Source organism: Ammospiza nelsoni, chromosome Z (genome assembly GCF_027579445.1).
Source record: "Ammospiza nelsoni isolate bAmmNel1 chromosome Z, bAmmNel1.pri, whole genome shotgun sequence".
NCBI lineage: Eukaryota > Metazoa > Chordata > Aves > Passeriformes > Passerellidae > Ammospiza > Ammospiza nelsoni.
The window spans coordinates 64,921,659-64,946,197 of NC_080669.1; the positions used below are offsets into that span (position 1 = coordinate 64,921,659).

At 38.0% G+C, this 24,539-nt stretch overlaps 1 protein-coding gene across 5 annotated transcripts in view; it reads right to left on the reverse strand.

Moving 5' to 3' along the window:
- ST8SIA4 (ST8 alpha-N-acetyl-neuraminide alpha-2,8-sialyltransferase 4) overlaps positions 1-21,742 on the reverse strand; it is a 66,408-nt gene extending 44,666 nt beyond the window's left edge. For 3 of the 5 annotated variants that reach the window (XM_059492677.1, XM_059492678.1, XM_059492674.1), the window contains exons 1-4: positions 21,320-21,742; positions 16,719-16,850; positions 14,524-14,556; positions 7,551-7,808 (exon numbers count right to left, since the gene is read on the reverse strand). In XM_059492677.1, the coding sequence (XP_059348660.1) occupies positions 7,551-7,808; positions 14,524-14,556; positions 16,719-16,850; positions 21,320-21,432 (536 nt within the window). In that variant the 5' untranslated portion in view covers positions 21,433-21,742. The remainder of the gene's footprint in view (positions 1-7,550; positions 7,809-14,523; positions 14,557-16,718; positions 16,851-21,319) is intronic. The other 2 variants (XM_059492675.1, XM_059492676.1) reach the window with 2 other exon arrangements.
- Positions 21,743-24,539: the final 2,797 nt, after the last annotated feature.

Below are 24,539 nucleotides of genomic sequence, written 5' to 3' on the forward strand. Positions count from 1 at the left end.
CCATAACATCACAGTCTTTTAGAAAGCAGAGCTCAAGAAAATAATGCAATCAAAATCATAAAAATATGCTCAAATGAGAAGTCAGTTATTCTTCAGAGATTCAGTTCAACTTGCTTTGTCATTAATAAGTATACAGATCATTTATATGAATACAAAGGTCCAGCACATAGTATTCATAGGCATATTTCAAGTTAGTTTCAAATAAAAGCCACTAAAATTTCATTGAATAAAATGGCTAACATTTCCATTTTATCTGACATTGAGAACCGCAAGAATACTTTACCTACAGTAGAATAATGCAAGAAATGGCCATGAATCTGTAGACTTCTTAATCCTCTAACAATTGGTGGACTTGAGGATTACAAGTTGAAATAAGTACTTTAAAACACTATAAAGCAATGGGGAAGAAGTGCTTTATACCAATGCTTTGTTTCATTAATATCATCTCTTTGTAGACCTAAGCCAAAAATATCCCTTGCACAGAAATAAACACATACATTCTGAGTAGACAAAAAATGAGAATCAGATTGTTGCTGGCAGATGTATTAAGCCTTTCTGAAACATAAGGCATTACACAAGACGAGTGTCAATAACATATACTCCTTCCTGAGTAGCCTGCAAGATTCATATCCAAATTCTTGTAAGAATCAAAATATAATCTTGAGTTCAGTGGTTCATGCCATTTTTGGGAAATAACTGGACATGAAAGAAAAATTAAGGGCTTGAGCAAGCAGAAGAGGAAAGAAAGAGTTCAAGACTGAAGAGAACCTCACAGCTGGACTACACTCAATCTACATGCAAGAAGCACACTGCCCTAATATTTGGGTGCATATAGCACATCTTTTGACACGGTTCTCTAAAAAAAGGTGTGCAGCAGTGCTGTGGTAACTTTCACACAAGCCCAAAAAAAGTGGAATTTACAAAAAACAACATGTACCAACTTCCTATTTCCCCCAACAAATACAATTATTAGTAAGTGTATGGATTCTCACATGTTCTGCATACTTCTGTGGCTACTGACAAAAACTAAAATTGCTTCAAATTAACCACAGGAATCTGAAATAATAGTGAATCCTCTAACATACCCATTTCATCTCTGTTCTTATCCATGGTATGACAGAGGATGTTTCATGAGAACTGCAAGGTTAGAGGCTAAGGTAAAGAAGTGCAGATTCTATTCACATACAACAATCATGAGGGGTTTATACTATGTGCCATGTAAAATATTAACCTGATACACCCTTTCACAACACAAGTTCACAAAAATATTTAATCTATGACTTCAGTATGAAGATGGTTTTTGTAACATCACCTGCAAAAAAACTTCATTAATTCCTGCTGCCCAGATTAGAACTTCAGCTGCTAATCAACAAATTCATTCTTCCAAGCATCTCCCTGAACATCAGTGACTGAAATCCAAGTTATCAACTGACACAGAAAGTGGAGTGTCAGAAGAAGTCTAAATGGCATTTTAGAAAGAGCTGCAAAACACATTATTTACATCTTTATTGTGTGTCCTGCTGCAAAATTACACATGGATTAGATTTGCTGTTCTTCCCAATACTATTCCTTTGACAAGAAAATAAAGCAATAAATTTCTATCACTGAAAGTTTTTTGCATATATAAAAAAATGATGAAAAAAACCTACAAAAACTACACCACTGAAATATTAAAAATTATATTTTACTACATGAAAAACTATGAAATGGAACTTAGCAGTATCCTGAACACCTGTGCCTTAGCCTTTTTATGTGAAAATGCCATTACACATTACTATCTACAAAGAGCATATTCTGTAGGGCAATTATGAAGATCCACATAATTGATAAAACTCTGATACAAAAAATTAAAAAAAAAAAATTACAACATTATCAGGACAGAAAGGGTTAAAAATTATTACCCTTGCAATAAATTCAGAAAAAAACTATGATTTTCATTGTTTTGGATAAGCACTTTGGGGCTGTTAAAATAGAATATAGAAAGCAGCAGCAGTTTGAACTTTCCAAAATGGAGAACAGCTAAAAAGCCAGATATTTAGATTAAGACTCTTCTGAACCTTTTCACCTCTTAAAAAACAATCAATGGCGGGGAAAAAACCAGCACAGTGCTCCTGAGTTTCCAACCATTTAGAAAACCAATAAATTAAAGGCTATGTATTATCAACAATAGGAGTAGGTGACTTAAAAATAATAGTATCCTTTTTTCTCAGAATAGTTACAAGAAGATTCAAGGAAGATTCAGACTAATCCTATCTGCCTCTACATTTGGATGCTTATAGGATATGTAATTATTCAAGCAGCCTCTTTAGAACCCATGATCATTTGCATATAGGTGTAGAGAAGTCACTTCTACTGGTATTTCTTGAGCATTCTAGACTTCTGTCCTTAAATATCCTCCTAAATCACCTACTTAAGGACTAACTTCTTTAAAAAAAAAAACACAATAATCCTAAAATGTGGCTACATGAGTCAAGCCTTCTCCAAGGCTCTCCTGAGGTGGAGACCACTCACACCTGGCTGACTGGAACAACTCCAACAGAGCTCCCCTTTTCTAAAACACTCAAATCCCTGAGCGAGAACATTGGAAGATGATGGCTTTCCTCTGCTTTAATTTAATTTTTCAATGTAGTGTGACAAGTTTAAGGAAGAAACAGAAGGCAAAAATAGAGCTGCCACATTTGAGTTCTGAAAAAGTTCTAATGATCTAGTCATGATGTATTCAGATGTTATTTTTAGAGGAAGACTCATGCTTTAAAATATATGTGTTAAATTGGCAACTTTGCTTTCAACAGATCTGCTGGGTCCAAGCTCTACTTGGAATGATGTCCATGGTCCAAGCAAGGTGTACTAAAAAAGAAATTGAAGATAAAAGCTGATATGAATTACAAAAACCAAGTTCCAGGATATAGGCAAATTAATATTCTTAATACCTTTATTCTGACAAATTTATGATGCTTTTTTCCTAGGGTCTGAAAGAACAACACACATTAATGAAGCTACTACTAATTTCTTATTATTAATTTAAATTGTTCTCCTGAAATAAGATACCGCACCTCCTCACTATGATTAGATCTGTCCTTTTCTTCTGCCAGACCATATCTGCTGTCTTCTGCTTGTACCATATACGATGCTTGCTTCTGCATATCACAGAAATATTCACCTACTGCCCACAAAAATCAATACACTAGGGAAAAAGTCTAATCAGATTATCCTCACCTATGTACAGGGCAAACCAAGACATCTGTTAAAGGATGTATTCTTTCCTCTCAAAAGGAAAAAAAAAAATGGACTACAAGCTTTTTCATGTCAACTTCACTAATCACATGGATGGTAAAGTTAAAAAACAAAAGTCAAATTATTCTGGAAAAATAGAGCTGCATTTGCCCAGCAAAATTTTATCACTAGTGATGGCAAAAACATCCACTTGGTTCCTAAATGCTGGCAGAGCCACCAGGAAAAACTATGGTGAGAAAAGCAGAGTTGTAACATATAAACCAGGCAATCCATAGAAAGAAGGAACTAATATCTTCTCATGGCTGTTCCTTGTCAAAGCAGCGCTAACCTACAGAAAATGTTTCACTCAACAGGCCTCTTCTCCATACTGTCCAACTGAAATGAAAGGGACTTTTCTAGAAGTGGGGTTACCACAAAAAAAAAAACACAATATATTTACTAGGGTTTGTTTGACTGGTTGGTTTTAACCAAATTACTCCAAAACTGAACTTGGCTGCTGCTTTTGTGTAGGTCTCATCACTAACGTCCAATTAAATTATTTAAAAAAAATATATATATAACTACTTACTCTGATTTTTGATATTGTTCAAATTCTGAACGCAAAGCTGAACTGTTTGGTACATATTGGTTTCCAGAAATAATTCCAATTTATTACTTGGCAATGCTTGGCATTGTTATTTTCCACTGGCCCAAAATACAGCTGCATTTCTCAGAAACTCCTACATAACCACTGCATTTCAAAATATACCACTTATTATAAGAAGTTCATCTGCTCCGTAAGATGCAACAGTTAACTCACCCCTGGGCTGGTAATTTCAGCATGAGAAAGTGCATAAATATGGGAACAAGATGTACTTTTTCAGGTAATCAGATATTTTGGAGTGCTTCAGACTGTGTCTGGTTATAGATCAAAATGCAAGACACTGAAGCTCAGCACTAGAAGAGAGTAGCAGGGACACACAGATCAATAGTTCCTTATGGAGTATAAAAACATGAGAGATAAAAAGGAAAGGTATATGGGAATCAGAAAACAGTTCACAGTCATCACAGTTTGGGATTCTTTTACAAACAGAGTGTCGTCTCTTCCCATTTTAATTAGACGGACCATATTTTCGACTGTCAAAATAGGCATGACTTCACTAAACTTGTGAAATTTCTGCATGTTTGTCCATTATTATTAACACTTTCACTCCATGTATAGGATCTTGAGTTAATCAATAGTGCAAATATTGTTGGATATCTGTTGTGTCCTCTTCATTGTCACAGACTTTCACTCTCAGTTTGATCATTAAATTAATGGTAATGTTGGTGTTAACTCTAACCTAAGAACTGCTCCTCTAAGAAACAACTCTCAGAGACAAAATTTTCCTTCAGATTTCACCCCCCTTCCCCTTCCCCCCCAATAAAATACAATCAAAATCAATGGAATACATTTAACCAGAACAGTATGACATACTTGTCACAGCACATAGACATAATGCACTTAGTATCAGAAGATTCTACAAAACTGTCCTTCACCAGCCTATACATTTGGATCCATTCAGAAACTCCTTTCAAGTATACCATCAGGCAACACATAAGTGAGGACATTTTACTTCTAGAGAGATCAGATAAAAGTAAAAAGATTAACAGACTGTCATGGTACATTTTAATACCAGAATCCCAACAGCAATACTGGTAAGGGTTTATGAAGCACTCCAGAATTTCATAATTACACCATGTGATTACATATCAAGTGATGTACAATTTTTCTAAAGGGAAGATGAGGAATGCAGGAAACTAACTCTCATGACTGATTTGTTTTTTACTTTAACTTCAGTTACAAAGAAATTCCTTGCTATTTAAACAGATGCTATATAACTATACATGCATTGAGATGTAAATAAATAAATATCATACAGTTTAAATTATAATATGTAAATTCTAAAATATCTTAAATTTCATTTGTAAATTAAAAAAAAAAAAAAACAAAACACTGCATTTAAACTCCCTATAGGCAGGAGGGCCAAGCACATTATTCTCAAAACATTAGAGATTATTAATCAGAATATTGTCAGACTCACTAGTTGTTATACAGACCACTTAGTTGTCATACACCATATAAGAGATGTTTCATGGAATCATAGAATGGTTTAGGTTGAAAGGGGGCCTTAAAGATTATCTAGTTCTAAATCCTCCACCATGGTCAGGGAGAACTTTCACTGGACCAGGTTGCTCAGAGCCCCATATAAAATGGCCCTGAACACTCCCAGGAATGGGACATGCAGAGTTTCCCCAGGCAACCTGTTCCATTTCCTCATCATCTTTACAGAACATGCGCATCTCTCTCGCCAGTCTAAACTCCTGATTAGCAACAGTAACTTACTACTGATTTTATTAAGCTCCACCAAGTCTCTAGAATATTATCTTTCCTCCATGTAACTGAACTACTTAAAACCTCCTATCAGATATCATCACCCAGCTTCATGACTAGTTAAAATGTGCAGAAGAGCATGGGGATGACTGCAAAGAAATTCAGCACATGATTTAAAATGAAGTATGTACCTTGCCTTCCCTATGAAAATTTTAATCTAGAAAATTTAGCATCTAATTTTTTCTGTAGTCTTGTGTCCTGGCGTGATTTGTTCGCCTGCTTTGTGCCCAAAAATGCGTCCTATAGCTTTAAGCTAAACCCAGAGAGAGAGAAAGAGGAAAGAGAAGTGATAACATTTTTTTGCCACCTGTGTTTTAAAACACAGAGATAAGACTCTTGGTTTTTCCCAACTCGTTTTCTCTCTAGAAAAAACAGATGGAGCAGTTTCTTTGCCTTTTTAAGTTAGCTTTTCATTTGTTAATTGAAGCAGAAGATTTTCCTGAACAGTAGCTTTGTCTTCTAGAACTATGCAGCTTTTCTCCAATCCAAAAACCAAAACATTGTCCAGGGTCCCCCCCACATTGCATGGTAGTCCAGAGACCAGCTCCAGACTCAGTAAAAGACTGAACCACACTACAGAAAAAATTCTGAATCTCTTCAAAGCAGCAAAAAGTTTTATTATTTAACATTATTCGTTCTTTTCATACCTGTAAACAACTTGCTTGTTAAATAAACAATTTTTTCACTTTCTCCAAGAAAAATACTTTCAAACCTGTAAGAACTCGTGAAAGAAAGTTGCTAAAACCTACTCTTCAGTATAAAGGATACAGAACATTTCCTTTCAGAGCACTTCCTCCTAAATTTGTCCGAAACCAGGACATCCTGTTAAATGAATCACATTTAATCTCAGAGAAAATACAAAAGCATGCCATAGGCTACATGCAGTTTAAAACTGTGGTAATTAATTTTAGATTTCCTCTGCAGTAAGTAAGGATGCTAATTTCAATAACTAGTGGTACAAGTATGACTAACAAGGAAAATGAAAGAGAAGTGTGTTATAACTTCAGTTGCAACTTGTTAAAATAACTTTCAAATGAAATATAAAACTCATGTATATTCTTTTATTTATGTACTGCAAAACCATTATTTTTCTTTTCCATGTCCTTTTACTATTTATTGTCCTCACTCTTAAAGGTGAAAAAAGGAAAAAGCAAATAACTTGTAATGACTAATATTTCTATATTGCTTTCTGTCACAGTCTTCCTCTTTTTTTTTCTGTCCTTTCATCCTTCTCAAACCAAATCAATTGAAACTTCTGCTTCAAAAGCAGAAGTACCCATCTCTTGCTCAGCATTTTCTACATAATGCTAAGATGTCAAATGAGGCCAGCTTTGACATGATACATGAAATCCAAAGGCCCTCTACTCTGTGTGTCTGAAGAACAAATAAAAAGAGAAACATATCATTTTCCCCCAAACTGCAAGAATAGATTCTTAAACCAATGTGAAGGAATATATTAGGGTGACTTCCCACTACCTCAGGGGCATCCTCGTTTAACGTCAATATAATACACTGAAATTTTAGTACATGCTACACAAAAGTAATGTAGTAATTTACAGAAGGCCATCTATGCTGACCAAAAGCTAAAAAAGAGTATTCTTAAAAAGAAACCATTTTGCATTTCTTCAACCAAGATCTCTGTAAGAATCATTTTGTCTGGAATAAGCACAGCAAAAAGCAAAATTAAGTAATGCAAACCTGTCTCCCTTGTTTTATTTTCACAATAATCTTCTTATCAATAATACAAGCATGAATTTAAATTTGGGGAATCACATGTTGGTGGATAATGTTTCAGATTAATTTAGCTAATGCCTGTAATATGTATGTCAGATTAAAACATTTCTCCCAGATTTTCTGCAAGAAACATAGTACTCTGCATCTTCAACAGCAGATAAAAACTTACCTTATTACGAAGTCATGGCTGTCAATCTCTTTCCCACAACCACTCTTCAGAAGGACGCCAGAATTCCCAACAACTGCACAGGTTTTAAATCGGCGATTTTTCATTGGGGAAACTTCAGGGAGAAGGCTGTGCAAATCCTGAGAAATATTTAGAGTGCGACGTCTATCCAGTACATAATGAATTACATCTCCAGGCTTGAAGCTGCTTTTGACCACTGAGACATCTCTTTCGGCATCCAAGAACTGGAGAATATTCTTCCTGCATTGACAGAAAAACGTAGAGATAAAACCCAACACTCCCTGCTCAAATGGAATTTTATCTAGCAGCAGTATAGACTGCACAAACCATACATCATAAAGCAGAGGGCAAACAGTGTCAGTCCTGCCAGGGTAATTTCCCATGCTTTAGGATTGAGTTAGAGCAAAGCTTTTAGGATGGAGTTAACACTGTGGTTACAATGTAACACACAAATACTACAGAACGAGTGCTTAATGACTTCTAAGCACAAAGACACAGAGAGACGAAGGAAAGATAACTGAAAATTTGAAGGCATACTGTGTTTGACTATCTTCACAAAATTTCGGAATTAAGACATTTTTAAAAAGAACTGTGGCAGTTTGTTTTCATAAAAACAAATTTAAAATCACACCTTGACTCCTCTCTGAGAAGGGGTTTAACATGCAAGGGATTTAGAAAACAAGTTCTATACCTCGTAACTCAGTGGGAGGGATTGTCTAATAAACTGTCCAAAGCTTCCATTCTGCCCTCAACAGAACGGTAGAAACAAGGGTCCAAAAATTGGCACATGTTCAATACATAGATTCAAAATAGATACATAATGACTGCAGAGTTATGACTAATGTATGCAATGACTGACGTTTAACTGGCAGAGTAGAGCAGTCTTCAGTACGCCCTTGACATAAAAAGCTGAAAAAATCCCTAGGCCAGAGATGGAGGAGCCACTGATGGCTCAGGATTATAAATCAGCTGTCTTAGGTTGCAAATGCAAGATGTGGCCAGAGATGTGTTTTCGATTGCTATCTGTTAAAACCAGGTGGGATGGTTTTCTTTATCTCTTCCACAACCAATCCTCCCTCTGGGGAGATATCTTCTGTTAATGGGCCATTGAGTCTCACAGCATGACTGATAAAATTACATCATCCCACTGTGAGATGTTCCACCCAGGGGGAGGAGCCATTCCTACCTGGATATAATCTGCTATTTAGAACACCACAGGCAGCTTTTTCCCACTAGAATCCCAGAAGATCAGCCTTTTCCTACTAGATTCCCAGAAAAAGACCAGACCCATCTACAACACCACTGTACCTTCAGAGAAAACCTACACCATTTCTACAGAGTCATTGTTTCAACAGAAATACACCTGTCACTTGGGAGGACTGCAGCCACCATTTAATCAGACTGCTACCACCACCCTGACCCACAGGGTGTCAAGTTGTATTCTGACTCTGTCAGTGCTGTTTTTTATTACTGCATCTTTATTTTTATTTTTCCTAATAAAGAACTGTTATTCCTATTCCCATATCTTTGCCTAAGAGCTCCTTAATTTCAAAATTATAATAATTCAGAGGGAGGGGGTTTACATTTTGCGTTTCAAGAGAAGCTCCTGCCTTCCTTAACAGACACCTGTCTTTTCAAACTAAGACATGAGCGAAGCTTTACAAGCTTGTGTCCACCTGTGAAGCAGGTATGTTTGTGAAGAAAAATCACATCTGAACCAAGTACAACCCTCTTATGGAACAGACAGGGAGTGCTGAGCCAGGCCACGGTGTTTAGTACATAACAAATCTACTAGAAACCTCTGCATCTACGAAGAGAAGAAAAACAAAAACTTAGTATTTTTCACTGTTGTCAGTAGGTAAGGTGGAATTTTTAAAAAATTGATATTTTGTTAACTAAAAGAATGTTTTTTATATATTAAGCTTCTAAAGAAAGACTTCCATAGAGCACAACCAATCAGGAAAAGATAACTAGAAATGTTATGCTAGCAGTTGTAACACTTAGTCACAGCCATAAAGGTGAAACAATCCCCCACAAATTAAAAGAGATGAACAACAGAAACACCCATAGTCACTAGCCAGTTCTTGTGTTGCTGCCTCAAGAAAGAAGAGTATGTCTGAATCTTGCATGGATTCAGATCTTGAAAGCCATAGGAAAAGTGAAACATAATATAAAGGGTTTTTAAGTAATTCCTCTCATTTCCTAAACTTGACCAAAAAAAAAAAAAAAAAAAGGAAAGAATATCTGGAATATGTTGGGCTATCTGTTACAGCTGTCACACATGAAGCAAGCAGCCTCACAGTAAAGGCAACTTATGCTGAGGCATATGAGGGACTCAGAAAAGCAGGACAAACAATCTTAAAATCCTTAGTTTAGCCTTTGCTAAGGCCAGGCAAGGTATTTCTGTAAAAAGGAAGATGAAGACTCCAATTTGGCCTTTAAATTGAATGGACTTTAAATCTCCTTGAGTTTGATAGCTTAACTTTGTGGGCGCTCTGCAACAGATAGATCAACTGACACAAAACAAAAAAGAAAAGGAAAGAAAGAATTGCCTAATCTAGAAGTATTAAAAATTACTGCAATTATTCATCACATAGGAAGAGGTCTACTACAGCTGGAGCTGTAAAAGATAATATGAATCCATCAAAACCTACAAACATCATCGGCCAAGCTATCAAGAAACTCATTTAACATCAACTTTGATGTGAAAAGGGATAACCACTGATGAATGTCAAAACCTCAAAAAATTAATTGCAATTCACAGGAACTAGATTTCCAACTACAAAAAGTCACGTGATCACCAGAAGATTTGCTTTAGTTCCTGTTATCTATAAAAAATTGGCTTTAAACAGCCCATGCTAGCAAAAAAAAAAAAAAAAACCAACATTTGTACATGAATGCAGTATCTTCTGTATTATTTTTGAAAGAGGAAGGCAGTGAAGTTATGCAAACAGTGTCAAAAAAGTAAAAGCACATTGGCTTCCATTATTCATTTGGTTGCTTACATTCAAAACTCATTTATCTATATGCTTATAAAAGTCCTCCAAAGATTTTCATGTAGACCTGAATTAGAATCAGATAATCAACCACTCACTTAACACAGCCAAAATTTCCAAAATGTCTACAGAATTTATTTTTCAATAAAATGCTGAGATAGTCAGAAATGTCTAATCTTAGTATCTTCTCACATATTCAAAAATATTTTCTTATCAGAGGCTGTCATTATGTTAACATTAAATCATGTTAACATTAAAATATTTTTTCTTGATTCATCTGACTGTATCCAGGTATCTTCTGATACTGACAATAAATAATGATAAATAATGCAGAGTCCATGCTATTGTTTTAAGTTCCTCTGTGCTACTGACTCACTGATACCATGGCAATAGCAGTACTTCACAAGTAAGCACTAGTCTACTTCAAGCTGCATACTAAATTCAAAAGTAAGCTCAACTGTAAGGGAAAAAACAGCAGTGTTTTTAGCAAACCTTGAAGAAACAATGTTCTGCAGCCTTAAGCTAAACTGTGTAAACAGTTTCATTTAAGGTGGTTTTCAAGTTTTTTTATGACAAATAAAACTGTGTCAGGGTGTGACCTGAGCCATTTTGTGGTCAGGTGAGACTGATGTGACTCACCCTTAATTACAACAAAGCAGCCGCTTGGAACATGTTTACACGACTCAAAAAAAAACAGTGTCATAATCTGTGACTGACCTATGGTTCTTCTTTGATAAGCAGAAACAGATCTCCATAACATTTAAGTACCAACAGAAACTCCGGGTTGTCTGATGAGTTCATGCAACAGTAATGTCTCTGAACTGCTTCCCAAATGTTAAGACTATGTACTGCTCTGGGGCAGCACGATGGCATTTTTCTCATCACACATTTTTCTAGTTTCATTTTGTACTGTGGTCTTTTGTACCACAAAACTATTATACAATCTCAAACTGTTCTTCACCTGCCTCAGAACTGTGTGAATGAACAAAGAAAATAGACCACTAGACGATTTGAAGATTACAAAACCATGTATATTTTTAGACATTCTTAAGAAAACTGAAATATGACTGTCAGTGCTTTTTCTGGGGAAAGTCACTTTTGTAGAGGAAGGCAGTGCCATAATTCATTGCGGCTGGACTTGAGTAGACCCCTCCAGGTGTGAGGAGAAGCCTCTAGAGTGCATCCTAAGTGCCCAGGAAGTTTCACCAGCAATCACATTATGGAACAGAGATGGACTTGATTCTCTCTGTGCCCACTGAAGATATGCCTTTACCTACATGTAACCAAGCCCATGTTTATCTAATATGTTCCTAATAATCCCGTGTGGTGGGGACTTGACAACCTCCCCAGGCACCTCTGTCAGTGTTTCCCTGGCCTTACTGGAAGCATAGTATTCCTTAGATCTTTTCCACAGAAGCTGAGGCTGCTCTTGTTCCTTATGTCTTGCTTAGGCCTATACCTTATTCTTAGCAATATCCTTCATTTACCTGGGAATAAAAAAACACTCAACATTTTTTTAAAAACTTTTATGCTGTAGATTTCTAATCCCTCCTCTTGATTTCCTGCAGACTGTCTCTGACAGGCCTTCATAAACAACCCCACTTTTCAATCTATCAAGTCCTAACTCTGCTTTGCACTCCACAGCTGGAAAGTAGAAGGTGGCCCTCAGCCTTTACAATCACCAGGGATTGCAACCTAGATAAAACATGATTTTTTTGCCAGCTAAATTATTTTAATTAAAAACAACATGAAAGAACAAACTCTATGGTTACAGAAGGTCACAGCTTGCTCTTTTACATGACTAGAGTTCCAGCTCCTGCTAGTTTCTTGAGGAAGCAGTGAGAACCACAGCACCTGTGCTAGGTTTTACTTGAGTCTGAAAGGGTTTCAAGAAAAGCTCTTCAAGAAAAGCAGTCTTTAGAATCATAGGATAGTTTGTGTTGGAAGAGGACTTGAAAGATCATCTAGTTCAACCACTAATTTGGATTTGTTAAAAACATACCTAGCTGCAAATAACCCTGGAAGGGCTTCAAGGAGTTCCCAGCTGATGGAGGTCCCACAAACAGAAACACTTTAATACCAGAGAGTGGGCATGCAAAAGGAAGGTCGTCCATATACCAGCTTTTGAAGAAGATAAGCAAGGTAGAGTAAGATAGATTGGCAAGCAAAAATCTCCTGAGGATTAATATGACTAAACCAGACCAGAGAACCCTGGATTCTATGTCTTGGACACAAAAACAATCAGAAAGAAACAGTGCAAATGGCTTTAGAACATTGCTCCAAAAGCTTCCGAGCAATTGTAGTGCTCCATTGCTGAGTTGCATTTACTACTTAGCAATTGTAGTGCTCCTTTGCTGGCTCTGTATTTACTGCTAGCACTTCAGGGACTTATCAGAGCTGTTTCACACTAACTTGTAAGACAAAAATTGATAATAATTGGAACCTTTTGAAGGAGGAAGATGCTTTTTTTTTTGTTAGATGCTGCTGACATCTTACAAATTCTCACACTTTTCTGACAGGAAATAGTCTCTGTTACATTGTAGAGATAAATACATTCCCAATGTAGCTATTTAAAAATTTGCCTTCCTGCAATTCATAACCTTATTTTGCTCCTTTCAGCATAAACTACCATATTTACTTAAAAGTAAGTAGAAAAAAGTCACAGACAGGAAATTGTAGTTCATTTCACACAGGTCATAGATGTGCTGTCATCAGTCCTGTGTGGAAGGCCTTCTCAAACAGGTTTGTACCATTGCAGACACATACCTACTTTCTGAAACTATAGCCTTCATTACAAATGAAGTCTCCTTATTTCTATAAGCATGAGGAAAACTTTCACATTGCTACAGAGAGTAGAAAGGACATAAGACATAAAACCTTAGCAGATGTTGGACTCCTCTTCATGACTGAAATAACACAGATAGAAAAGGGAGCTAAGAAAGCAGTCTTCTTCCCTTTCATCCCTTTGTCACAGGAATGATCAATTCTTCTTCAAAGAAGTTGCCAGCAATGAGAAAGTAACATCAGTTGTAAAAACCATTCTCCTACTAAATCAATCACTGCAAAGGCAGAACATTTCACGCAGCCCCAAGTAAATAGTAATACTAATTAATAATACCCATAATTTTCACCTCAATCACAGAAAGTCTAGCACTTTCTTCTTAAGCCTGCTTAGTATCTCCAAAAGGCTGCTGCCTTCCCAAGAAGGCTGCTACACTCCACAGACTGCCTTTTCTGGCTGTAAAGTTCTAAAGCACCAGAAACCCACTGAAAGCTTTCCATCCTTCCATGGGGTCCTGATGAAGAAGATTTACCACTCACTGACTCCTATCTGAGCTTGGCTTTGCCAAGAATTCCTAAGGCCTTTGAGGCTGACAGACACATCGGTAACTTGAGCAAAAATAAAACGGTGAGAGACGATGACCACAAAGTCAAGAAAGCAATAGAAAAGTACAATATTCTAGATGCCAATCAACATGATTTGACACATCACTGACCAACTGTCCTTGAACAAAGCAAAAAAATACTTTCTACATTTGAAAATTGATAATGTGAGTGGAAAGCTAAAGGAAGACACAAAAACATCTGTCATTCATGGATGACTCTAAGTTTTATGAAATATCTTTATGATGGACACGAATGGCTTCACAAATTATTTCTACACTACTTAGAACTGATAACATTTTATACATTACTCAACAGGCACTAACTTGCTTTTTATTTATCTCTTACTGTTACTTCCTATGATCACACCACAAGACCACCAACCACTCATCATGTTAACAGCTGCAATTATAGACAATGAATCATCTTCATAGTCTACACAGTGCATGCAACATATTAGGGAGGGCTAAAGCAGTTAGTTAAACCACAAGAATACTGTACGACTTTGCCAGACACTTTTAAAGTTAGTCCTGAAAGGTGTGTAAGTGTAAAACTACAACTAAAATGCTTCTTACTGTAACATGGAAGAAAGGTGCATAGCAAACCACCTGAAAAAGTGAGAGAATGTACATAATTTAGTCGACATCAGTCTGAAATACATCACAAGGGGTTGCATGCAACTTCCTCAGTGAAAAGCATGCCTGATATCCCTTTTTCACTACTGAGAACCATAACTGAATGTGCTATACATGTCAGCAAAGAGGATTGCTGGAAAGATTATGCCTGGTGGGTAGCACTGACTCCTTTCATAGAGTTCATGTCAACTTTTAACCCTAAGTCACATTAATCTAAAATAATTTTCTGGTTCACACCTACCTACTCTGTCTGCCCCAGAGTTCGTTAAGGTAGCCATTTCCTCTGAAAACAAGACTGGCAATGTGGACTTCTAAATAATCTCAGCTTTATGCCCTCTATGGTACACTCTTACAATGGCAGAATTACAGTGGAACCTCTACTTCTAGTACTTAAGCCAGTGTACAAGATACACTGCTTTCTTCACTATATACTAATGAGACAAAAAAGACCCCCTTCCCTGCACGGTATTTTAAAACCCCATATATAAAAGTGGTTCTTAAGTACACAATAGTGATTTATTAAATAAGAGAGATTTCCCTCTCTGGAAACAATTAAGAAAAAATTAGAGATTTTGATTTGATTAAGGAGAGTTTGATTTGATTAAGAAAAAAATTAGATTTTGAATCTCATTAATCTAGTGGATTGAAATTATTACACATGAAATGATATATATGTATTAACAGGATGAAAACATACTAAAGCATTCTCCACTGTTTTACTTCATTGTCTGAATAACATATTTTGCATTTGGAACAGGTGGAAAATTGGCAAAACCCAAGCTTAATTTTGTCTCCTGATTTTAACCAAAAGGTTATTGTAATACCTTTTCTTGCTTTTCTGTTTGGCTTGAGCAGTAAAGCGTATCGGTTTTAAATGGTTCTGAAATATGATACTCAAATTTTCAGTAAAATGACTGAGAATAATTGTCTCTACTTATAGTCAATCATTTCCAAATCAGCGTACTTCACAAGTAGAAAAAACTGGTTTTCCCCAACTTTTGGACCCATAACTTATGATACATACATTTCTGAGCTACCTTTATCTTCTGCATGTTTTAGAATTAGGGACATAAAATAGCAGTCATTAAAAAAATTCTTATATTTCTCATTCAGAGAAGCCATGCTTTTATACATGAAAACAATGCATGATTTAGGGGTTTCTAAACCGTCCTTTAATTTTAAAAAAATTAAAAAAAAAAAAAAAAGTAGAAAGGGAAATAGCAACTACATTTTAATTGGAACACATTACTATTTAAAATCTTAATATTCAGAAATCAAGTCTAATCTACTATGCAATTGTTGTTAAAAATAGTTACTTTCCCTCATTTTTCATAGCATGTGGCACTCCTAGAACTCCACAATGCCAATCCATGCTCCATGTGCTTCTCTCATGGGCCATCTTCCTGATGAAGATGGGGAAGATACAACACGACACACTCAGAGGCATCTTGCTACTCTCTGAGGCCCCAAGGTCCAGAGATCCACTGTAAAGACACATCAGAACTATCAAACAGTTCAACTCTGCTACTGGGCTGCCCCCTCAGCATAAGCCTAAGGCTCTTTTTGGCCTCATATCAATAAAGGAAATGGCTTAAGACACAGCTATTGTCAGTGTCTGACCCTGTGATGTGGACCAGCCACAGCCACAAGTGGACTCACAACACTTGATGGTCCAGCTACTGACTCCTGCACCCCAGCTGTTTGCCTAAGCTCCCTCTGTATTCAAGGGAGAAAAGCTGGTATGCTTAAGATACTTTCACCTGTTCTATATCAAACCTTTAGGATAAGAGAAAATCATGTCCTAAAAGCACCAGTTTCTCACCACTGACTGTGGAAGAGTTCTAGACAACCAGCTTAAATATGGACATGAATAATAGAGATTGATTACACAGGTCTTACAGTCACAGCCAGGTGAAAACATTTTATTAATTCTTATGAAGGATGACTTTACTTTGAAGCCTAATGTCATACAGTTGCATTTAACACTGAAACCTAAATAGATACACTTTAAAAACATCCACTTGCAAATGTAAATCAAATTACTGTTTTATAGACCAAAGGAATCATAAAGCAAAATAAATTAAAATAATCATAGGCAAGGTGAAATGAATTGCTTTTTTATTTAGGAAACTCACCTTATTTCCATTACCAAAGAAGAATTGATTTTCCAACCTTCTGCAGCATGTTGGAAAATTGAGGAGCCACCCTTTTGAATTATCTTATTGGAGCTATTGATGATTGATCTACTCACACTCAGTACACCATCTCTGCAATGCAATATAGAAAGCACACAATTACATCAAGGATAACTCCAGTTTAAGTAATTTACATCCCAAGCCCCAGTAATATATCCTTTTATTCACAAAAAAATAAGCAACTATCTCTTAGCTTTCTAAAGAAAATAAACTGTAACAGAAAAAATCTATGACACAGCTTCTGTAATAGTTGAATACGTAAATTAGGAGCTTAAATTTGTTTATACTTGTAATGGAATAGCCATAACAAGACTACAATAAACTCCAAATTGTGAATCTGGACAAAACTTCATTATGATTGTAAGGCAGATTCTGCACTTCTAGGTTCCAAATTTCTAGTACTAAACTAAGAATCAAGTATTACATTTCAAGCCTTTGCCCAGCTCATAATCTGCAATACTGGTTTAACAGATATTTTTGGCCTTCTGCTTAAAAACTCTAAAGATTTTTAAGTATGGAATTCTGGAGCTTAAGGACATACAAAATACAAAATTTTCCTAACATTTCATGAAACTTTTGCTTGCACACATCCAAAACATTCCAATTGTCTTATCCTGTCCATCAGTCATATGATTGTAGTTTTTTGGCAAGGTAACCTTAAAAGAAATAAATATAGTAAGCTTTGAGTGATGACCACTGAACACCTGGTGAGCTAGAACAAGCTGCAGTGATATTAACCAACAGGATAACATAAATGAGGCAAAGAAGCCAAACACTACAAGCACAATTTAAGGTGTTACAACTAAAACTCATTTTTATCTCCACATCTTTCCATTATCATCTATAGTGTATCATCCACAGTGTTTTAGATGCCAGAGCAATGTTCAGTTGAGTTTAAACATGGCCGTTCACCACAAATATATCAAAGTTGTTGGAGGCAAAAGTCCACCACAAAAAAATGTTTTGTAACTCAGGTGTGCACAGGACAATGATATATAGAAATCTGTTTTTCTGTTAAATAAGCATGCTCTGAAATACTGCCAATAACAATAACTTGGAAACAGAATATCTGACCCAGTCCCATCAATGAACAAAACGGTAAAGATGTGAGCCTGAAAGCTTTCCAGAATTGCTGACACTTGTTTTTCTGCGGCTGTAAGCTTTGATAACAATGGTATCAGAGCCCTTAGTAAGAAACACAGCAACATTACTGGCTGTATATAAAGCACTAATACGTAGTAAAATACAGAACAGACTAAACACAAGCAATAGAAAATTAATTAAGGATAATAGGACATTAATTAAGCTAAATTAACAAAACTGGTAATATGCAGTAATTTCTAAAACGTGCTGTCATTGCAAAAGCCCCATTAACTAACAAACCATTACCATACTCCTCACCAAAACCATCCTGCATTACTTGCAGCTCCCTTTCTCCCTCACCCTCATGCCAACACCCTGCAGCCCAGACATCACACTGGTCCAGAGGTAAAGCTGCCATCTACCAAAAACCTACAACTTTAGGTTCATGACCTGTATGCAAATTACCCAAATCCTGCGAACCTGAATGCATGGGAAGATGCTGCAGAAGTCCCTAAATCCAATAGCCAGTATCCAATTAATACCTTTTGCTATATTAACATTTTTTATTCTCTAAAACTTTTCCAAAATCGTTGTAATAATATTAATTACATATATATTCCTGCATATATTTTCTACATGCATTGAGTGCATGCATCTAAAGTCAAATGACCAAATTACATCCAGGTAAAGCTCTCAGTCTAAGGATACTTCAGAGATGTCTCTAGTTTATTCTAGATTAAATATTATTTAGTACACACTTGAACAGTGAAACAAGTGACAAAACTTAGTAACAAAATGCACTGCCAACACTTAAACCATAGCACTCGATACGTGGCTGATTTCCATAGTCACAATTTACAACTGCAGTGAATTACACAGATTGTACACTCAAAAAATGTTAAATTATGTTCTTATGAAAGAAGATCCTAAGCACTTTGTGTTAAAGTTATTACTATGAATACAATTGGGCTCATTTAGATGCTCCTCTCCCCTTTATTAGATTAATTTTCACTTCAAGCAATATTAAATAAACTAATACATAAAAATCCAAACTTTCTCCAGGTAATTCTTCATTGTGTAAATAAATGAAAGAAATGTGGATTATTTTGTATCTTCTAGAATCATTGCAAATCCTCTCTGATATATTTGAAAGAACTGCCATACTGCAGCAGCAACTTACAACTGACAGTGTCAGCCTTCACTTTGGATTACCTTGCATTGGTGACCAATCAGACCTATATAACAAGACTCTCTTCTCATTAAGATAGTTCATCAAATAAAATAACTGACTTCAAGCATATTCCATTTCAGTAGAAGATGACACTGTCTAAGCAACACTACTCCGCGCATAGCATGCATGTTTCATTACTTGCTTAACCTTGAAAGGGACATTACTGTCTATTTGAAGTAGGGTGCACTTCACAGTAATTGTCCTAGCACACTTCCCTATGAAAGTGCACAGCTGGTTTAGAAGTTCTCATGTAACTTGGAATTGTATATAGCCAGTCTGTTGTCAAACTCAAACTGTATATAGCCAGTTTGAGTTGTCTACTGCCACTAATAACCATAAAATGGGCCACCTCGTTCATCCATAACTTCTGAAAGTAAAATAACCCATGGAAAACTGACTTTGCTTGCTCACATGACCAGTCAAAAATAACCCAACATCTCAAACCCCTAATTCAGGAGAAAGGAAAGTGTAACATCAATAGAGGCAGCAGTGATGAGCAATACATTTTTAGGCTATTTTTTTTGCTTCATACAGTAATGAATGGGACAACGGGCTATGAAGAGAAAAAATATTGCAATAGTGAAAGTGAGTAGTACCATACAGCACAAGAAGTCTCCCTGATAAAGAAATAGAGATATCACAATGACTAGTCAGAAGTATATTATAGCTGTATTTTAAAGTGTTTGTTAGGAACATGTGTATTTATAACTAAACAGACTTGTTTCCTTCCATTTAATATTAAAACAACAGTTCATTTTAGTAAGGTTTTAAGTTGTGTCAAACAATGTGCAGTGAGCGGAAAGCAGATTTTTCATTGCGAACTTATATAAAGTGATTTCTGAACAATTTCATCAGTTCCTTCTAGTCTGAGAGGAAGGAGCACATACTAAGAAACACGGGTATCAATGACAATTCTACCTCACACGTTCATTTTCACATCTGTTTTCACATAGCTGTAACCCGAAATTTTAAACTTCTGTTCATCTTCTAAGAATAAAGATAGGTTTGTGGTAGAAACCGGCTTACACTCAGGCTGAACAAGAGGAAGAGATAACAGAAAGCTGTAAAAATCTTGAATAAAAAAGGAAGCAAATATTGCACACACAGGTGCGGACAGTCCCTGCCCTCAGCATGCGCCGGGGCGACAGCTGCCCAGCCGTGCTCAGCTGCCTGCGTCCCCCTCCCTCACCAGACTGCCTGAGAAAGAGGGATGTCCTTCGTCTTTAACTCCGGGGGCCAAGTAGGTTGTAATTGCCTCAGCTTCCCCCAAGCCTGTACGGGTACTTACAACCCCCTTATGCCTCCTCCTTAAATTAAGGCAAGGGCTTACACAAGAGGACAAAAATCTACTGTGAAAGAATTCGACCCACAGTCGACATGCACTAACAAACAGAAAGTGTGAGTTCCTACTTAGCTTTTATCGATTACATTGAACGACCAATAAATTCATGCATTGCTCCAGAGAAACCAAAATCTTATACATCACCATGGAAAAACCAACTTGGCTGAAAACCTAGCATCTCCAGAGAACAGCTGCAAGATGGGAGAAAAATGAGGAATACAGGATGAATTCACATACATAAAGAGAAAGCTGAGGTGCAAAGATAAAAATGACAAGGAACTCTTTGCTCTTCGTTTTGAGTCAACCACAGGCAGCAAAGGGAAAGAGTATGTAACAATTGGTCTCAGCAAGGGACCAGCCTTTCCAGTGGAGGAAGCTCGAGAGCTAAGAGAGCTACACTTTTCTCAGAGCAAGAATCCTTAAGAAAAAGCCACGTTAAGCAAAGCTTCCAGGCAAACACCAAAGACGGAAGCAGACCCGCACCCCACCACGCCTGGCTGCGAAAGGGAAGAAACCGAGGCACAACGAGCTCCAGCGACCGCCGCCGCCACCTCGGGCCGTCCCGGGGCAGCCGCGGATCGGTGAAACTTCCCAGGAGCGCCCCGTTACGGCGGCTGGGAGGCAACTTCCGAAGTAGAGCAGCTCCTGTCCTTTCCCGTGCACTCGCACCCACCCTCGGCCGCCGAGGCTCGGCAGCAAGCCCCACTCACCACTCGTCCCGTAGCGGCATCCGGGCCCTCCGGCAGCGCCCGTCAGCGAGAGCGCCGAGCTACGCTGGTATGGCAAGCTGCGGGTCACAGCCTGAGTAGCTCCGGAGCACCTGACAACCCACACGGCCCAGCCGCCCTCTCGGATCGCCCTCCCGTCACGGCGCCCCGCAGTTACCCGGCGAGAGCTGCCTCCTGGCGCTCCTCGGTCCGTGTTATTTCCTTCGTCTTATAGAAGATGAGGAGGAGACTTATGGTGCACACAGTCCACCTCTTCCTGACAGAACGCATGTCTTCTGCGAAACGTGGCCCCCTCCCCCTTTTCCTTTGTTTATCCTTTGTGCTGGAAACAGCTGCACACGCGGCACGAATTGTTAAAAACACGGCGATGTATTTTTTGGTTATTTTTTTCCGAAATAATTACAGGAGATAAAATAAAACCAGGCAGAAGCAGAGGCTGGAGGTTCTTTGGCGTTTAGTTTGTCTCTCTTTCGCCCTGCCAGGCAGCTGGGCTTGCAAGCTTGCCTCGGCCGGGGAGACGAGTCCGCGGCGTCCCTGGGCGTTGGAAGACCAGGGCCGAACCGAGGACCACTTCGCGGCTCCCCGGCCCACCCAGATCCGCTGCAGCGCCTCTCGGCCGAAGGCGCGGCTACGGCCGCCCTCGCCGGGGCGGGGTGGGGGCGGGCGAAGTGTGGCCAATGCGGACAGAGCGGGTGGGGCCTTGGCGCGGGGAGGAGAGCGGAGGACGCGGGCAGCGCCAGGTGGGGCGAGAGGAGGTGGGAGTGGTCCGCGGGCGGATCCACCGGGTTTGAGGAAGGCTTGCGCTCCTCGCCTGGGTCATGTCCATTGTGTCCGTGTTGCCAGCTGGGTGTCTGAATGTCAGAGCGAAGGACTGCCCATTGCTGTGCCGCAGAAAAGGAACACACTTCAGAGAAAGATGAGGGATTTTCGTCAATGGTTATTTTTTTCCCCCCTCGCTCCCGATATGGTTGATTGTGGCTCGAACAAGGCCCTGGGGGTTTTTCCCGGTCTTGCTGTTCCAAAGCCGCAGGAGAAGGCGGGAATGCAGAAGGGAAGCGACGTGGCCCCTGCATAGACCCCCTGGAGTCCGGCCAAATCCACCGCCCATGCCGCGCTCTCCAGGGTCTTGTTTCATCCACACCGTCTCAACACGGCCGTTATTTTCCTAATTTCTGCTGTGGCAGTTTCTCTGAAATGCAGGAGGAAAAAGAAAAAAAACCAAAAAAAAACCAAAAAAAAAACGAAAAAAAAAAAAAAAAACACACACACACACACACACAAAAACCCCCCACACGCATAAAAAAAAAAAAAAAAAAAAAAAAAAAAAAAAAGCCACCCACGAAACCCGTAAACAAAATAAAAAACCCTAAACCTTTGAGATGGACAATCCCACATCACATAAAGATTAAATTATTGGCTAAATCAGCTTTCTCAGTATTGTTTTGCCTTTTTCAAAGTGAGTGAACTGGAACTATGCTGATTCTGTGTGACAGGGATCTGCCCACAGCCCTTAATTTGCTCTTATGGAACAAGTAAGGCCAATACGACACACCTCCCACAGGGATCCAGGAAGGCTTTGATGGTAAATTTAGTGTGACTTCTCTTTTCTAGCTTAAATTACAAGCAAGAGCTCATGGGATGACAGAACCTTCCCTGGGTCTATTTGGCCTGCTATCTTGTGTCCAGAACTGATCCGTAACAGACATTTCACAGGCGGATGCAAAGAAATTTGGAAGTACACATTTTTCCTTTCTAGGAGAGTACTCCCTCACAGGCATGAGGAGTGAGGAAATGTTAGAGAAGTCGTTGAAAATCTTAAGGCTACTAATAGCCTTTCAATTTCAATCAATTTCCAACTGATTTTTACATTGGAAAAATCAGTTGTGTGTAGTAAAAAAGTTTTAATTCAGTCTCAGTGCAATTGAATGGAAATTGCAGTTTCCTTCCACGCAAGCCAGATCAAGCTGCATTTTCTGTGCGCTTCTCTGCTGTCACTCTAATAACTTAGTCTCAGAAAGTGATCTCTCTAAGGCATCAGCAGCAAAGGGAGAAAAACCCATTCTATCTGTGAGAATGAATTTCAAATTTCCCATTGTATACCTGACAGTCTTTAAAAAAAACAAACCAGTTTATTCAATGCAAAACTCTACTTAATATCTTTGTAAAAACTACATCACATGTTTAGCCTAAAAGTAAGGACGTCAATTCTGTTGAATATCATTGATATTTTTTTATACCTTATATAATTTTTGTATATTAGATTATTTTTGTATTTAGATGGACTAATTAAAAATAGGCATTGAAAATGTATGTAGAGGATCCCGAATTCAGCCATCTTCAGGAGTTGATTTTACTTGATTCCATCCTCAACTGCCAAAGTCAGCTTAGGATACAGTTAGCCACAGCAGCTCCTTGGTTTCATGCCAGACCACATGTAGGTTCAAAAGAAAACAGTGTTGCCTCCATCACCTTCTTCTCCTCTACCTACTGCTGCACTTCTTCCTCCCTGAAGGTTAAAACCCAGCTCCCATGCTGCTTCATGAGAACTAATTCTCACTCAACACAAGAAATCCCTGCCTGCGTCTAAGACACTTGAGAATTGACAGTGATATTCCTGCCATGCCCAGCAGTGCACTTTTCTTTCCCTGCCTGGTCTGGTTGCAACCAGTCTGACTGAAACTGATCAATAAAGTTCAAGCTCCTAACCATCAAGACTCAAAAGGATTTTTCCAAGTTACTACAATGAAAAAGTGTCAGTTCATACTTAAGTAAAACATGGAGGAAACCACTTCTCAAAAAAAAAGCACAATGCACATAACAACCTGTGGCATTTTCCTGAAAATTTCAGCTGTTCCCATGCCTGTGATTCTACTAACATGAAAACATACTTCTGGGTCAGAAAAGTACTGTGGTATCATGAGATGTAAACCAGCTCATCCCCTACAGTGATTCACTGTCTTCACCTTCTGTCCATGCCATTCAAAGCTCTGATTTTATCTATGTAACAGGGACCCTGAGTTTCAGAAGCTCCTTAGAAGTGGATCCAGAGCAAGTTCCCAATTTGTTCACTCCTCTTCCAAATCACTCCTGAGCTTTCATTCAGAAAAAGACTTACAGCTCTGACTACAATGAGGAGGACCCCTCTCAGCTCTTCTGCCATTTTTTGGGTTTCCCTCCTGGTATAGTTTTATTCTCTACTGAATTCTCTACTTAAAACTACTATAGTTTTATTCTCAAGTAACAGCAGACACAAATAATACATATATGTATAGCACATATGTAATATAATTCAGCCAGATGTTACATTTCATTTGCAGTGATATAATTAATTTTTTTACAGAAAATGAGTTTACAGTGCAGAGTTTAAATATTCATAT